Source organism: Dasypus novemcinctus, chromosome 26 (genome assembly GCF_030445035.2).
Source record: "Dasypus novemcinctus isolate mDasNov1 chromosome 26, mDasNov1.1.hap2, whole genome shotgun sequence".
NCBI classification, from domain to species: Eukaryota; Metazoa; Chordata; class Mammalia; order Cingulata; family Dasypodidae; genus Dasypus; species Dasypus novemcinctus.
Window position 1 is genome coordinate 3,257,924 of NC_080698.1, and position 17,114 is coordinate 3,275,037.

Sequence of the window (17,114 nt, forward strand, 5' to 3'; positions counted from 1 at the left end):
AACGGAAACACTTAGAAATGGGGGGCCCGTGGGCTGTGACAGATACGAGGGCCCCTTATTTATCTAAAATCTCCTGCCCCTTCAAGCCTCCTCGCAGAATACAGAAGCAATTCAAACGGTGGGTGTGGAACGAGCCAGCGGGCAGCTCTGGGGGAGGCACGGCTTTGGTGTGGAGCTCTTTCTGCTGATCCTGAGGACTGAAGGTGATGAGCACAACGACAAGGTCACAAAGCATCACTGGGCCTGTGAAAGGGCTCTTCACTCACTTTGGAGCTCCAGGGGAATTTCCCAATTTGGAATTATTTTTCCTCTAATAATACTTTTGTGATGGTAGCAGCAGTAACAAGGGGGTCATTTAAAACAACTGCCAAATTTCAAAGGGTCCAGTAAGTAATGAGAATGCCCTTGAGAGCTATAGGAGAGTTTTCTTGCATTATGTTTACGACAAACAACTGTAGTATATTTTCCATACCCTGAAAATTGGTATACTTTTGGGGTTGATTGTTTATAATTTTGAAATGTTATGAAAACAGGATTTGAACCTGAAATGGAGGAAAAATAGAAAAATGCTGGCTGCTTTTATAAGCCTGCAGTTAAATCATAGCTTAACCATAAAGCAGACCTCCCTGCTTGTCCAGAACACTCTTGGAAATTGTTGGTGACCTGTCTCACTGGAATGCTGATGAAATGGCAAACTGAGGAAAACAGTGTTTCTGAAAACCTTCCCCTAAAACACCTATGTCTTCAGAGCTATCAGTGTTGAATACAAAAAAACTTACAATTTTATTCTACTTCAGTATGTTCTTCCTAAATTTAAGTAGGTTTACTAATAAAATAAGCCAACATTTTAGCTATTAGATCTTTTAAATGATGTCTATTTTAAATTTGTGCTTAACACAGTTGAGTTACTACTTTGACAAACTTTATTTTAAATTTGTTATGTAGGATGTTTGAAGATGATTCAGAGATCCTTTTGGTAACTTAAAATATGTAGGTATGAGGTATATAAAGTATGTAGGATGTGCTGTGTTAAGGAAAAGGGGCATTGTTTAGATCTATGGTAAAATGCCTGGTTTTCCCAAAATGAGAAACAGGAATGAGTAGGACAAAACCGAAATGACTTTTATTTGTTGCAGTGAGTACTGGCTAGGATTTGATAGACTTAAATATAATTTTTAAGAGCTTTCACAGCAAACAGTAAATTCATACAGAAACTGGAGTTTGGTTTTCTCTCTCTTAAAATGATGGTTTCCTTGGATTATTGGACTCCTCTTGGTGAGAAATTAAAACTCCCCCCCATCTGTTACTCTGCCAGAAGACAAAAATTCTATGTCATATCAGAATAATATTCTTGTTGATGCTTATATTGACCTTATCCTTTATTGTTTTAGAAAACAAATCTGCTTACTTTTTTTTTAAAAGGTTTATTTTTTATTTTATTTCCCCCTCCCCACCCCACTCCCCAGTTGTCTGTTCTCTTTGTCCACCTGCTGTGTGTTCTTCTGTGTCCACTTGTATTCTTGTCAGCAGCACCGGGAATCTGTGTTTTTTTTTTTGCGTCATCTTGCTGCGTCAGCTCTCCAAGTGTGCAGTGCCACTCCTGGGCAAGCTGCGCTTTTTTCGTGTGGGGGCAGCTCTCCTTGCGGGGTGTACTCCTTGCACCTGGGGTTCCCCTACGTGGGGGACACCCCTGTGTGGCACAGCACTCCTTGCATGCATCAGTACCGTGCGCGGGCCAGCTCATCACACACGGGTCAGGAGGTCCCTGGGTTTGAACCTTGGACCTCCCATGTGGTAGGCTAATGCTCTATCCATTGAGCCATATCTGCTTCCCCTGCTCACTTTTGAAAGAACTAATTCTCATCCCTAACTTTGGTTAAATAAGGAATCAAATGTTGTTGCATAGTGACCTACTTTCCTGTTAAACATTTATTCAAAGCCTGGTGACTTTTGACATTCTGTCTTCTCAAGAGCAAACCCTAAAGAATGTTTTTTTTTTTCGTATTTTCTAGCGGGCCCTGGGAAATTCACCATGGATTTGTTCTTGTGCTTTGAAGAAAAGGAGGTGCCAGAAAGAGTTAAATTCATTTGATATGTTATGGGTTGCATGGAAAGTGTTGAAAGATTAAACGGGATTTTCTGACCTTCTGTAGGTGGAATTTATATGGGTAAAATGTCATTCATATGAATATTTAGAAATTATATAGAATTACTAGAGATTTTTCTCACTGTCAATGATATGTCCTGATCCTAATCTGCATGATATAAAACAACAATACAATGTTATTAGTCATAATAATTAGTTGGGAATGGGGATGGAAAGCATGGGACTATTAAACTCCCCCACCTGGGATACGGGCTTCCCATGTACTGAAATTGTGTACCAGGAACTTTGCAAGATCTGAATCTAAAATCTCCTTTTTGGAAAACAAAATATCCCCATTCGAACTTATGACAGGGAGACCTATGAAAATAAACTCTGGAATATTTGAGTCCTCCTTATAAAAGGAACTCTGCTGATAAGCCACGTCCTCGACCCTGAAGGATTTATGAAACATTTCTCTAATGATGAAACTAAGCTTAGTTATAATTAATGCCTAAGAGTCACCCCCTGAAGAAAAAAGCCTCCTCGTTGCTCAATTGTGTGTGTCTCTCTCTCAGCCAAACTCTGTAAATAAACTCACTACCTGCCCCCCACGTGGGTCACGACTCCAGGGGTAAGCCTCCCTGGCATCAAGGGATTAATACCGAATTTTGGTCAGTGATGCTTCTGGAGAAGAATCTTGATCAAAAGGGAGCTATATTAAGACAAATAGAGTTTCTATGGCTAAGAGATCTCAGATGGAGTTTGGCAGTGATTCTCAAGGTTGTTTTTTTGCAGGTTTCGAGCAGAAGTCACAGGCTGCCACAGTGTGCAGGGCCTCAAGCAGCAATGTTTCTTTTTTTTTTTTTTTTTAGCAATGTTCTTGAAACCCCTAAGGACACCCAGACACTAAAAACAAGCCACATGGCTTCATGGAATCAACAAAGGGCCCGAGTTTGTGCCCCTCTAGGGCACATATTTTTCTGTGTTTAGAGAACCAGAGAATAGAGCATGGACATTGCCACTACAGATATCCGGGTTTTAACTCCTACTACTCCTCTCTACCCTCCCAAGCCCTGACAAAAATGTGCATTGGCTTAATTTTGCCACTATATCTGCTACCTCTGGATTTGTTGCCCCCCTTGGAGAAATTAGCCCTATCATAATGATTCATAATTTCACTCTGTACATAGAAAACCTGTCTCCATGGCCACGAACACTGAATATCTGTGGTAACCCCACAAGCCATTGACCATTTAAAGGTTTTAAAGAAGGTGTCTTTGACACTCAGGTCAGAACATTCTAATGTGTAAATAATGTTTGGATAAAAGTGTGCTCTATACTATTTGAAGCTGTTTCCAGCTTGAACAGGCACTAAGCATAATCATACCTAGATTAGGGTTAGCTCCTTTGGGTGGATTCGCTTACCATGAAGCTGCTCTACACAATTTAACTGCAATGGTTGAGGAACTTGCCTGCTCCACTGCCACACTGCATCTTTGTCAACTCTTTTTTTCTTTTTATTTTTTTTCATTGTTTTTTTTTAAAGATACATAGATCACAAAAAATGTTACATTAAAAAATATAAGAGGTTCCGATATACACCCAACCCCACCCCACTCCTCTCACATCAACAACCTCTTTCATTGTTGTGGCATATTCATTGCACTTGGTGAATACATTTTGGAGCACTGCTGCACCGCATGGATTATAGTTTACAGTAGTTTACACCCTCCCCCAGTCCATTCAGTGGATTATGGCAGGATATATAATGTCCAGCAGGCTTGAAGGGAACTAGGATTGGTTGGGAGGATGGGTCAGATGGTCCAAGGAATTGGGAGGAGGGTTGGGGGGGAGCAGACAAACATGGGAGATTGTCGGGTATGTGGTTAAAACTATAGTATTGATAAAACTCTTTAGAAAATATAATAAGGAATGGTTACTTGTTTAAGATGCTTAATGGGGGGGCGTCTGGCACAGGGGCAGGCTTCTAGGGAGTGTGTGAGTGCTCATCTTGTCATAGTGTGTCATATCGTTGGGTGGAGACCCATACAGTGAGTGGGAAGGTGTACCCCAACCTGGGGAGGCCTGATGTTCTCAAACAGAGGGAGGGTGTCTCTCGAGAGCATGGGTGGCTCCCAGTGGGGGAGGACAGTCTGGCTTGTCACCTCTTCGGCAAATGTCGTCATGACAGTCAAACAGCTTTTGACTATCCTTTAGCAGATCAAGGAGGAGTCCACACTGTTGCAAACACTTTCTGCTGTGATTAGGTAAATGCCTGCAGCCAGATTGATTTAAATATGCAAAAACTGTACTGTCAGGCCACCTGGCCACATATGATTAATATCCCGTCTACACATCTGTGCAAGTCAAGGTGTCTTGGCTCTTACCCAGTTTAAGTCCAATAATAGTACTTGCAATGCTTCTTGTGCTCAGGCCTTTAGTTCTTTTCGTCAAATTTCTATCCCAGAAACTGGGGTCCATTGGAGTCTTCCATTCTCAGAGAGCGGGGGTCCAGCTTGTGCCTCAACAACCAGACCAAGTGGGGGCAACGAGCCCCCTCGCCACCTCCTCAGCCCAGGAACCGAGAATGTCTCCACTGCACGCGATGCTGTCCATTCCTTGAATCCCAGCCCACACCCCGGGCCAGCAGGAAGTAGCTAGAGCGATCGTCATCCCAATCCCTCAAGGTTGAGGAACTTGCCAGCTAAAAAGGGGGACTGAAACAAACACCAACCCCCTTGAAACCGCCACTTATACCCCTTTTTTTAAAGATGTGTTATTTATTTCCTTCCCCCTTGCAGCTTGCTTGCTGTCTGCTCTGTGTCCATTCGCTGCGTGCTCTTCAGTGTCTGCTTGTCTCCCTTTGTTGCGTCATCTGGCTGCACCAGCTCTCCACAGGCCGTCAGCTCTCTGCAGCGTGCGGGCAAGCCTGCCTTCACAAGGAGGCCCCAGGACATGAACCCAGGGCCTCCCGTATGGCAGATGGGAGCCCAACTGATGGAGCCACAGCTGCTTCCCCACTTAATCACTTTTCCTAGTAGCCCCTTCCTTACTGGTTTGTAGAAGTTTCTAGAAACTTTTGTTCAAATATCACCTCTTCATTTTTACTTATAGGAGGCTTAGTGCCTTGTGAGAAAAGTTACTGTTTCTGAAGCCGGCTCTAACCGGTTCAAGTCACAGAGCAGCTGGGCCTCCCTTTTAGGACCAGGCGTTACTGCAGTGAGCGTGCCCCGTTTAACCCCGCCTTGCCCCGCCTGGTCATCTCACCCATCCTTGGCCACTCCCGTAAGCCCACCTTGCACCAACAGTAGAAAACCCAGCACCCGTTTTGTTCGTGGAGACGGATGTGAGGTTGCGTCTGGTCTCCTTGCTGGTCAACTATGTAATAAGCTCTTTCCTCGAAATCCCGGTGACTCAGTGTCGGCTTCTGTGCCCATCGGGCAAATGGACACTTGATGGGATGAACCCTTTACTTTAAGGAAAGCTGGACAGTGTTGTTGGCAGGGTAGCCATGTGGCCAGCCTCACCTCGGGGGTCGCTCTGCCGTGAGGAAGAGGAGAGCTTGGATTTGGGGAACGGCAGCCTCTGCCCTGGGAAGGCGCGCTCCAAATCACGCAGCACTGTGCAGGGAGCTGGGAGGTTTTAGCGCAGGGGGCAATAGTGCGTTTAAAAAGTGTCTTCCAAAAGATCGTGCCAGCAGCAGCTTGGCCACCGCAGGCCCCGCGGCCATGGAGCTGGAGAGTGACTTGGGAAGGAGAAAATGTGGGGTGCAGGTCTCCCCTATTAGCCTGGCCTTGGATGACCTGGCAGCCTGGAGCCCAGGGGCTTCTGACCTGTTGGTCCTGCAGATCTGGTGCAAGCCATTGACCCCTGGGGGTCTGGGCTCGGTCGGAAGGTGGATGCCCTTCATTTGAGACTTAACCTGAGAGCACGTTTTTGTGGCTTGTTAATACGGTGAGTTGGAGAGATGATGACCCTTCGTGGAACACGTTGAGAGCTCCTTCCTTCCAGGTAGGGCCAGCAGTGTCCACTCTCAGCTGGGCTTGAATGAGTGCCAAGAGGGGGCCAGACCTGTCCCACTCAGGCCACTGCCTGGTTCTACAACCAGGGCTTCTTGGCCCTGTTTCCTGGGCTCCTGTTGGGAAAGTCTTTCCGGCACCTCCCTGATTTGTCATGTGTTTAACTGGACAACCTACGGCATTTATGAAGTCTTCCTCCTGTTTAGAGCTAGAACTTCAGGATCCTACTGTCCTGGGAATTCCCTGGCATTTCAAGAGCACCCATGAGATGGGTGGTGGGGCCAGAGGGAAGTAGCCCCGCCTTTCGAGTCAGGCGGCTGGGGCTTCTCATCCTGGGCTCACCCCTTCTTTGGCTCTATGACCTTGGCCAACAACGTGTTTCACAACCCCTGGACTCTCGGCTCCCTCATCTGTAAAGCAGAGCAGATAGTATCACGCCCCAGGTAGCTGGGAGTCAGAGAAGGCTTGGAAAGCACCGCGCAGGGTGCCTGGCACCCAGCAGCAGTTGGTGAAGGCATCTTGGGGAATTCTCGTGGCCCTCCTGTGACGTCCAGCCGACCTCGGGCCTCGGGATGTGTCTTCGCCACGTGAGGTCCCTGTGGCCGCCCCTACGTGCCTCTTGAGGCCCCGACGTCCTGGGCCATTCAGGCACCTGGAAACTTGCTCATGTTTGTGTGGTGCATCATGACAAATGTCAAGCAGTGTTTAAGAAAGCACTTTGGCATAACCTCAGCTTTTGCTACTTTATCTCGCTGGTTGTCGCATGCTCTAAGGAAAACGATCTCTCCTGGGCACGCTGTAAATAGGTTGACCTTCAGCCCTGGGAACCTGGAAGGACGGGTCAGGTCTCAGCGGTCGAGCGGCTGCCAACGTGTGCACAAGGGACACGTTATTCTTAGAAGGGTGTTTTCCTTCTCCTGGAGCCCTTGGCCTTCCCTGCCACCAAAGGGCGGTGCCGCCAGCAGCCTGCCGCCTGCCGTGTGGGCGCGTCGTGCGGGCGCGGGCTGCCTCCCTGCCTGGGCTCTGGGGCCGGCTGGCACTGCCTTTTGAGGAGCTGCTGTGGGGAGGGTGGTGTGGCCAGACCCCTGCTTAGCTGAGATGCTGACTGCTGGGTGCCAGCCCCCCTCGGCCCCCTCGGCCCGACGGCGGCCGTTCCTGTGTGTATGTGTCTGTATTTCTAGGTGTATGATAGGTTTTGTCTTTCCGAGCAGGTTTAGGGTTACGGAGAAATTCTGTGGCAAGTAAAGCATCCCATGCTCCTCAGCTCGCCCCACACTGTGTTTCCTATTGGCATTAGCATGGTACATTTGTACAAGTGAGCCAGTATCATAAGGCTGTTAACTAAGGTCCACGCTTCACAGGAGGGCTTACTCTTTGTGCTGCACAGTTCTGTGGATTGTTTTTGTTTTTATTTATTGTGGTAACATACGCACAACATGAAACTTCCCGTCCTCCCCGCTCTGAAGCGTACGGCTCGGTGGTGGTGATTACGTTCTTGTCACCACCGTCCGTTTGAAGGCGGCTGTGTCGCAGCTGTGGACGACCCTCCGCTTGGCAGGGAGGACGAGCTTTCCAGGTGGTTCTCTCGTGGGCGATGAGACAGGGCACACGCCGTCGGCTCTGGCGTCGGGTGGCGTGGCTGTGTGCGCAGCGGCTGAGCGCCCCGTGCGCGTGCTGTGAGTCAGAGTGTCACGCTGCCCGGCCCCGCTGAGCAGCCCGAGCGCTCGGTTCCTGTTGTTTTCGCCCAGGCAGGACTGTGGAGCTTCCGTCCAGCCCCAGGGGAGGGTCCGCCTGTCGTCACGGCTGCTCCGTGCTGGCGCTCGGGCACCCACACCGCCGGGGTGGGGTGTACTGGGACGGAGGGGCGGGGTGGGTGGGGCGAGGGGCCGGCAGGTCCCACAGCGGCGCCGCCCGCAGGGGGCGATTTGCTGCTGGCCGTGCCTCCGTGTTTCTTCGCCTGCTCTGTGGCCTCCAGCTCTGCCCTGGAGTGGCCGGCCTGCTGTCCCCGGCCCCGGGGGGCAGTAGGGGGCTGGCCTCCAGGACCTCCCGTGGCTGCCCGGCCTGTCCTGCCGCCCCCCCTGCGGGAGCTCCTGGCTGCCCGCCCTGTGGCACCAGCCGCGTTCCAGCGTGTGCCTGGAGCGGGGTTTTTCTCCCTAATCGGGCCTATGAGTGCCTCACAGTTTTGATCCGTCTCCGGCAGCTCCTGTGCTTTGCGTGGCTCAGTTTATCTGGAGGGCTTGTCATCCACCGCCCGCTGCCCCCACCTCCACCCTCTCCACCGCGCTGGGAAGGCGTGCCCAGGCCCCCGACGGGCTGCAGAACCCGAGGACGGAGCCTTAGCATTTTTTTTTTTTTAAGATTTATTTATTTACTTTATTTTTGTCTCCCCCCATGGTTCTCTCTGTCTGCTCACCTAATCTAGGAGGCACTGGGAACCAACCCCAGGACCTCCCTCATGGGAGGCGGGTGCCCAACAGCCCAAGCCACATCTGCTCCCTGTGGACTGCGGCGTCTGCTGGCTTGTGGCATCTGCTTGTTTTAGATGTTTGCTCGTTGCAGTGGGTGCAGTGTCTCTCTCCTTGAGGCAGGTGCAGCTTCTGCTCATCTTCTTTAGGGAGCACCGGGACCCGAACCTGGTACCTCCCATGCGGTAGGCGGGTGCCCAACTGGCCAAACCACATCCATTTCCTTCTTAGCTTTTTTTTTTCTTTTATCTTTTTCCTTCTTAGCTTTTGATTGGCTTTCTGAGTTGAAGGCTCAGCCATGGAGCCAAATAACAAGTGGACCCTCCTCTCCTAAGCCGTGTGTCCCCACAGACACTGTGGTTTTTCTGTGGCCTGGCAAGACCACCGTAGCTTGCTGTGAGCTGTTCATCCTAGGTCCCGCGTGAAATGAAATAATGAATTAAAACTCAGCCATCAGCATTTATTAAACTCATTCTCTATTTCTCCATTGGTAGTGAGTGCTGGGGGTATAGGAATCATGTGAGATGTGGCCTCATCCACCATTGTGTGTTAGGATTTAATTCGACATGCTCTGTGGGTCAGTTCGCCTTAGATGTTGGGGTCCCCCCCGAGCACACTGGGCTGGCTGGAAGGGGTGGGCGGGGTCGAGGACCCCGTGTAGGGAAGGTTTCCACCCACAGGGAGGCGAATCAGGTACTTAGGAGATGGGACGCGGCGCAGTTGTGACAGTGTGCTGTGTGGGTCCAGTAGGGAGAAAGGTTAGCGCTGCTTGGAGCGCGCAAAGCCAGTGCGCGTGCCGGCAGGGGCGGTCAGGCTGTGCGTGGAGGTCGGCGCCCGCTGGACCCTGGTTGGGAGCCCCGTGAGGGCAAGAGCGTCTCCAGGACAGGGCGTGGCGCTGTGCTCCTCGGGTCCCCCGGCTGCTGGCACTTGGGATGTGTTTGGGTGGGAGGGAGGGAGGGGTGTGGGTGGATGGAGAGACGAGCGTGCGCTCAGTGAAGACGGAGGTCTAGTGGCGGGGGATAGCCAGATGGGCAGAGGAGCCGCAGGAGGAAGTTAGAGATGGACAGAGTGATGGGCAGACCAGCTGGTTTGGCTCCCGCGTCGAGGGTTGAGGTTAGAGTGTCTGGAGAGGAGGTCGGCCCCGATGGTGGGGGCTCGGGCGCTGGTCTGACTCTGCGGATAGTCCGCCCAGCGACAGGAGCTCCGCAGGGCTTGGCGGGGAGCGTGCCTAACTCCTGATTCCGAGGCTGAGAATAGGCTTTACATCGGGAAAAGACCCCTGCATTGGCCCTGCCCGGTCCCCCCCCGCCGTGGCCCTGCCCGGTCCCCCCCGCTGTGGCCCTGCCCGGTCCCCCCCCGCCATGGCCCTGCCCTGCCCTGTCTCTCTGCCGTGGCCCTGCCCTGCCCGTTCCCCCCCGTCGTGGCCCTGCCCGGTCCCCCCCCGCCGTGGCCCTGCCTTGCCCGGTCCACCCACCGTGGCCCTGTCTTGCCCGGTCCACCCCGCCGTGGCCCTGCCCTGCCCGGTCCCCCCGCCGTGGGCAGGGCTGGAGACCCTGCTCCAGGCCGCGCGCTTGGCAGCGGGCGGCAGCCAGGCCCTGACTCCGGTTCTCTCCCTGCAGACGTGTGCAACAGCACCGACCTGCCGGAGGTGGAGATCATCAGCCTGCTGGAGGAGCAGCTGCCGCTCTACCAGCTGAGAGCCGACACCATCTACGGCTATGACCACGACGACTGGCTGCACACACCCCTGGTTTCCCCCGACGCCAGCATCGACCTCACGGCCGAGCAAATCGAGGAGACGCTGAAGTACTTCCGTGAGTAGCCCCCTCTGAGCGGGCACGGCACCCTCCCTGGCAACGGGGCGGCCCGGTGCCACCGTGGCCTTAGGCGTTAGCCGCGTGAAAGGCCATGCGGTCAGTGGTCTGAGCAGAAGCTTGAGCCGAGCGGGACCAAGTCCCACGTCTCCTGAACCAGCTCTTATAACGGTGTCAGAGGCCGGAGCTCTGAGATGCTGCCCTCTCCCCTTCTTACCGCCAGGGCCACGTGGCGCGTGGAACCTTCCAGAAGGGGCCGGTCTGCCCTTCCACCCAGCCAGGCCGCTCGGCCATCCTGGGGCCCAGAGGCCGCGTGTGCTGGGCGATGGCTCCCGCGTGGAAGCCGGCGCAGACCGTGCTCTGGAGGGGGCCGCGGGGCCGGCCACTCCGGTCCTGCTGGCGGCTGGCGGGCGCGCGGTGCCCACGGGGGCCGTGGTGACGGCACGTGACCCCTGACATCCTGGACTTGAAAACGTGTCCTTTAAAAAATGGCTCCTAATATCGCTTCTGAAATTCGTTCAAGGAGGTGCCTTTGGAGAAGCAGTTTCAGTCTTTAGACGTTCTGGAACCCATGAGATGGGCTCTTGTTCATCCTGGCGCTGCTCACTAAGGCTCAGGCAGACCGAAGCCCGCTCTGATGGGCAGTTGAAGAGCGGCCGTTGTCGTTCGCAGTGACCGCGTTTACATCCCTGTGTGTCCGTGCGCCAACCTGCGCATAGCGTACGGGGTCCTGCTTTTCCGTGGAGAGCTGGGCTCAAAACCGCTTGCGCAGTGCACCTTTGGAGGTTTTCTGTCATTGTTTTCATGAATGCAGACCTCTCGCTCCCATTTTCTCAAATCTGTGAGCGCATTTGTAATAAACAAGTCAGAACTACAGGTTTCTCCTTCAGGGAACATCTGGGGCTATTTTTGGATGCTCTCTATTAAGAGCAAGAAAAAGTTTTGCTTAAAAGTGACGCGTCTCGCGCCTGGTGGTGGTCCTGCGGTCTGTCCGTGGGCAGCGTGCTGGAAACGGAACTAGGATCACGCACGGCAGGGCAGGTAGGAGGCACGTCAGGCTCGGGCCAGGGTTAGAGTTGACACTTTGAACCCCTGGTGCCTCTGGGAATGTGCAGGAAGCTCTTGCAGGTCACTCTTTTTCTCCGCGGTGTCTGTGCACCAGGGAGACGTGGCATCATGTGGAGATCTATGTTTGCTTCCTCCAGACGGTGTCACGGTGGAGTGAACAACAAATTATTTTCCTGTCAGTCCCTGGTGTTACTTACTCTCCCTTCGGAGAGCCTTCTGGGGTCCCCCATGGCCTGGTCCGCCCCCACGTACGACCAGTCGCGCCCGTTGATTGCAGTTCCACAGGCTGCGCGCCTCCGTCTGCGAGAACTCCCTGCAGCCTGTCTACGGTTTGGGTAAATTAATAAGTGAGAGAGGAAATGGCAGTGTGGGGTCTCCCAGTGCTTATTCCACGTGGATTTTATTCTATGAACTATTTAACAGACTTAAGCAGAGATTGTATTTTTTGTTTTGTTTTTTAAAGAAAAAAAATGCCTGGTGGGTTGGCAGTAGATTACACAAATTGTAGTAAAAATGGAAGAACCAAAGTAAGTACTGCACAGAGATTCTGGAAGTTGTTGGGGCACGGTGGCATCCAGATCTTACCCTAAGTGTGCATTTTCTTCTGTGGTACCTGCTTAGAGCCAGGTAGGTATTTGCTCAGTGCTTAGTAAGTGAACAAGCTTAAATGAAGGACCCTGTAGAGCAGGGCCTTAGCCTGAGAGAGGGAATTCAGGGCTCCATGGCCTTGGAAAGGAAAAAATGTTCCAGCCTTGTTTTCACCAACTTGTCATGAAACGTAGCATTGCCTTCCCTTGTGGGTGAAGACGGCACACGCGGGTGCAGGGGCTGTGGCCTGGCCGCGTTCCTTGGACCCCTTGCCTTGCTCAGCCCTGCTTTGAACCTAGTTAGCGGGTGGGAGTGGGCAATCCTGCTCTTTAATGGGCCGTGAAGAAGCGCCTCTATCGCAGACTTCTTACGTGTTGGTAACTGCCTTATCACATACCTGGTTCCTTTCGTGACCCTTTGATTTTATGTCTCAGGACCTTTATTCTGAGGAGGGGCTGGTGGGCCCTGCCCCGGTGCCAGGCGGGCCGTGGTGGAAGGGCAGGCCGGGAGCCCTGCTCCCTGTGTGGTGTCCTTTTCGGGTTTCCTTTGTTTGTTTATGTGTTTCCCAGGAGAAGCGGTGACTCACTGGTATTAAATCAGCTGTGGGGTGTGAGATGAGGCGGTGACTCCTCGTTTCACGTCGCTGTTCTTTCCCGTCTCGCTCAGGGCAGGGGTGCTCTCGTGGGTGGCAGTGGGATTTGGGGCTTCCCCCTGTGAAAACCACTGAATGAGGGGGTCGCCTGTGCCACTGCCACGCAGCTCAGGGTGGACCCCGGGTGGGTCAGGGGGTGGGATAGCAGCGGCCCCCTGGGAGAGACGGTGCTGCCTTTCCATCGTGGCCGCCTGGTGCTCGCTGCAGGGCGGAAAAGTGGTGGGCGGCTTTACCAGGGGCGGGACGGGCCTCGGGAAAATCCCAGCATTGCCCCCGGGTGAAGTGTTAACCCCTGAAGAGTCTGAGAAACACAGAAAATTAAACTGAGCCATCGACGCTTGGCGTTTACTGTGTGCCAGGCACGGTTTCTAGTGCTTTAAACGGATTTCATCTTTTAATTTTTTTTTAGGAGGTACCAGGATCAAACCCGGGACCTCGTCCGTGGGAAGCAGCGCTCAGCCACTGAGCTGCGTCCGCTCCCCTGGATTTAATCTTGAGTCATTTGCTCTTCACGCGACTCTGAATTAAGTGCTCTTGCTGCCCGCCTCCTGCGGCTGCACAGGAGCCGAGCACCTTGCCCGAGGACGCTGCCAGCTCTGAGGCTCAGACCCCGCTGACGGGCGCGGCCGCAGGGTGCCCGGCCTGAATCACTTTCTGTGTAGCCAAAGGGACAGAATTACAGTTTATGGGATGGCGGAAACCCAAACGGAAAAGCTGCAGTGTCGGAATGTCAGCGCCTGACGTATTTATAAAACATGCGTGTCCAACACAGTCAAGATTCAGTTTCTTCATGGCTCAAGGTCATCATCCCAGATGAAGCTTAGCCTGTTGAGGTTCGAGTTGCGATTTCCTTCCACCCTGTAGGTGTGCGGGGAGCCGTGGGCCCTGGCGTGCGGGGAGCCGTGGGCCCTGGCGTGCGGGGAGCCGTGGGCCCTGGCGTGCGGGGAGCCGTGGGCCCTGGCGAGCGGGGAGCCGTGGGCCCTGGCGAGCGGGGAGCCGTGGGCCCTGGCGTGCGGGGAGCCGTGGGCCCTGGCGTGCGGGGAGCCGTGGGCCCTGGCGTGCGGGGAGCCGTGGGCCCTGGCGTGCGGGGAGCCGTGGGCCCTGGCGTGCGGGGAGCCGTGGGCCCTGGCGTGGGGGGAGCCGTGGGCCCTGGCGTGCGGGGAGCCGTGGGCCCTGGCGTGCGGGGAGCCGTGGGCCCTGGCGTGCGGGGAGCCGTGGGCCCTGGCGAGCGGGGAGCCGTGGGCCCTGGCGAGCGGGGAGCCGTGGGCCCTGGCGTGCGGGGAGCCGTGGGCCCTGGCGAGCGGGGAGCCGTGGGCCCTGGCGTGGGGGGAGCCGTGGGCCCTGGCGTGCGGGGAGCCGTGGGCCCTGGCGTGCGGGGAGCCGTGGGCCCTGGCGAGCGGGGAGCCGTGGGCCCTGGCGAGCGGGGAGCCGTGGGCCCTGGCGTGCGGGGAGCCGTGGGCCCTGGCGAGCGGGGAGCCGTGGGCCCTGGCGTGCGGGGAGCCGTGGGCCCTGGCGAGCGGGGAGCCGTGGGCCCTGGCGTGCGGGGAGCCGTGGGCCCTGGCGAGCGGGGAGCCGTGGGCCCTGGCGAGCGGGGAGCCGTGGGCCCTGGCGTGCGGGGAGCCGTGGGCCCTGGCGAGCGGGGAGCCGTGGGCCCTGGCGAGCGGGGAGCCGTGGGCCCTGGCGAGCGGGGAGCCGTGGGCCCTGGCGAGCGGGGAGCCGTGGGCCCTGGCGTGCGGGGAGCCGTGGGCCCTGGCGAGCGGGGAGCCGTGGGCCCTGGCGTGCGGGGAGCCGTGGGCCCTGGCGTGCGGGGAGCCGTGGGCCCTGGCGTGGGGGGAGCCGTGGGCCCTGGCGTGGGGGGAGCCGTGGGCCCTGGCGAGCGGGGAGCCGTGGGCCCTGGCGTGCGGGGAGCCGTGGGCCCTGGCGTGCGGGGAGCCGTGGGCCCTGGCGAGCGGGGAGCCGTGGGCCCTGGCGTGCAGGTGGCTGTGAGTCTTGGTGTGCAGGTGGCTGTTAGTCCTGGCGTGCAGGTGGCTGTTAGTCCTGGCGTGCAGGTGGCTGTGAGTCCTTTCATCCCCTTCCTTCCTGGGGCCCCCACTCTGCGTAACCTTCCGTTCCGGGCTTTGGCTGAGGGAAAGCACCTTCTGTGTCTGGAGCGTGTGACGCTGCGCACCCCACCCCTGCGTTCACCTGGACAGTCCTTCCTAAGAAGACGAGAAGGCTGTGAAACAAGAGCCTCGGGGTGCTGTTCGTTGTTGGCTTTCCCGTGGAATGTATGGGGAACCAGCCGCAGGAGTTCCCGCGCACCTCGTGTGCGCTCTGGTCCTTGCGACCGCGACTTGTTGGCGCCGAGGTTTTCCGCTGAGGCGTGGAACAGCTCCTGGAGTACTTGTGCGCTCCTGTCGCCCAGCCCAGGCTTGGTGTGTGGACCAAGGAGGGCGCCCTGCGCTGAGGTGCTCACCTTGCTTTGAGGGGGGGTGGGTAGGATCGGGGACCCTGCATTTAAAACATTGACAGACCACGAATGGGTGCGCATGGCCGGAGCGCGCAGCCGGCAGGCCCAGGGCCTGGTGTCACGTGGGTGCCACCCCCCCCCCCCCCCCCCGCCCCAGAGCCTGCAGTGGCCGCGCCGCCTCCACGTCCGCTCTGTGCATCCCTGTGTACATGCCACACGTGCAGCGAGTGTCCGCGCCATCAGCTAGCCTGTTTTTAAAAATTTTTATTTAAAAAATTTTTTTATTGAAGTATATCATTCATACATGAACACACATAATAAATGTATAGTAAAGATTGTGAACTTACAAAATAAACATGCATAACATCACACAGGGGTCTCGTACATCACCCCTCCACCAACTCTTTGCATTGGCATGAAACATTTGTTACAGACTATGTAAGAGCATTGTCAAAACATCACTACCAGCTATTGTGGTTAAGGGTACAAATGCAAGAGAGTCCTTCCATGAGCCAGAGCAGGTGTACGTCACTGCTGCAGGGTGACGGGAATGTGGAGAAGCACGGGAAAACTACAGCTGGAGTGACCTGTAGACTGTGGTTAACAGCAATCCTGTAACATTCCTGCATCAACACCAAGCTCGCCTGTTTTTGACCAGCCTGAGGCCTTGCGGTTTCTCTCGGTCCAGAAGGGCAGGGCGCGAGCGCGCCTGGCGTGGGAGTTGACACATGGGCGCGAGGTGGGCTGGGCCGCCGGCTCCTGGTCCTGCTTGACCCTTGCGCAGGGCGGCACAAGCAGCCACGCCCTTGGGCACTGCCCTTGTTTGGCTTCCAGGACAGCTGAAAAAAAAACAACTCCCGGGTCCCCCCTCCTCAGGCCGGCCTTCTCGGCCCCTTGCAGTGGCCTTCCCCTGGAAGCGTCGGTGACGCTCAGCCCTGACGCACTTGGAGCTTTTAAAAGGCTCCCCTGCCCAGGCCCCACCCTCCTCTCTAACGCTGGCCCCCAGGTCACGGTCCAGTGCTGCCCGCATGGCGGGCTGCCCGGGCTGCTCCTCTCCGTGTCCTCCTTCCCAAGCTCTAACTGCAGCCACATGCTGGGGCGCCCACATTTACGTCCACCTGACCCGGCTCCCCGGCTCCCGGCTCCTGTACCTGGTGTTAACGTGCCGTGTCCCCTGCCAAAAGCAGACTTGTTTCCTCTGTACTCACTTGTGGTGATACACACGGCACGGTTACCCCATTTCCGTATCCTGGCCAATGGCTCCAGGTATAATTCATACCCCTTCTCTGCCCTGGCCAGCCCCGACAGCCCCCGACTGCTCCCCGCTCCCACCCCCCCACTCACACCCCGTGGGACCCAGCAGCCTGGCTGGCCTCCTTTTGAAAGCCAGCAGGGGGACGTTGCCTCTTGGCTCCCCGTTGCTCTTTGGACACAGCCCAGGATTTCAGGGAGCTTGCACCCTGGCTCTTAGCACCTTCTCCCGGGTGTGCTGCGCCCCCCCCCCCCCCCCCCCCCCCCCCCCGGGCCTTCCAGCCTTGACCCACCAAACCTGCGGGAGAGGCAGGCGCTGCTTGCTCGGTCCCGCCGCCCTACTCCCTCGCTTCCCTCTTTCTTCTTTGGTTCTCAGTACAAATGTCCCCTCCGCAGAGAAGCTTCCTAGCCTACCCCACCCATGGTGTCCGCTCCACTTTGACTTTTTTCCTGCTTTCATAGCTCTTATCACTCTTCGTAATTATTTGATTGTGATAAGAATAATGGTTCACATGTATTGAGTGCTTGCTGTGTGCCAGGGCTGTGCTAAGGGCATTCAGAGCTCTCACCACCCTTTGTCATTATTTGTGGATGCAGTGATAATCAATATGAGTAATGGTTCCTTTGTTGAGTGCTTACTGTGTGCGGGGGCTGTGCTAAGTGCTTTACCTTTGTGCTCACTCTAGGACACACACACTAGATTTGAAGTACATAACCCTTTT

At 55.4% G+C, this 17,114-nt stretch overlaps 1 protein-coding gene across 7 annotated transcripts in view; it reads left to right on the top strand.

Moving 5' to 3' along the window:
- TRAK1 (trafficking kinesin protein 1) overlaps nt 1–17,114 on the top strand; it is a 184,339-nt gene that overhangs the window by 85,866 nt on the left and 81,359 nt on the right. For all 7 annotated transcript variants that reach the window (XM_058288550.2, XM_004478326.5, XM_023584596.3 and 4 more), the window contains one exon: nt 10,190–10,384. Coding sequence is in view for 5 of the 7 variants with exons in the window: in XM_004478326.5 (XP_004478383.3) it covers nt 10,190–10,384 (195 nt within the window). In the remaining 2 variants the exon portion in view is untranslated. The remainder of the gene's footprint in view (nt 1–10,189; nt 10,385–17,114) is intronic.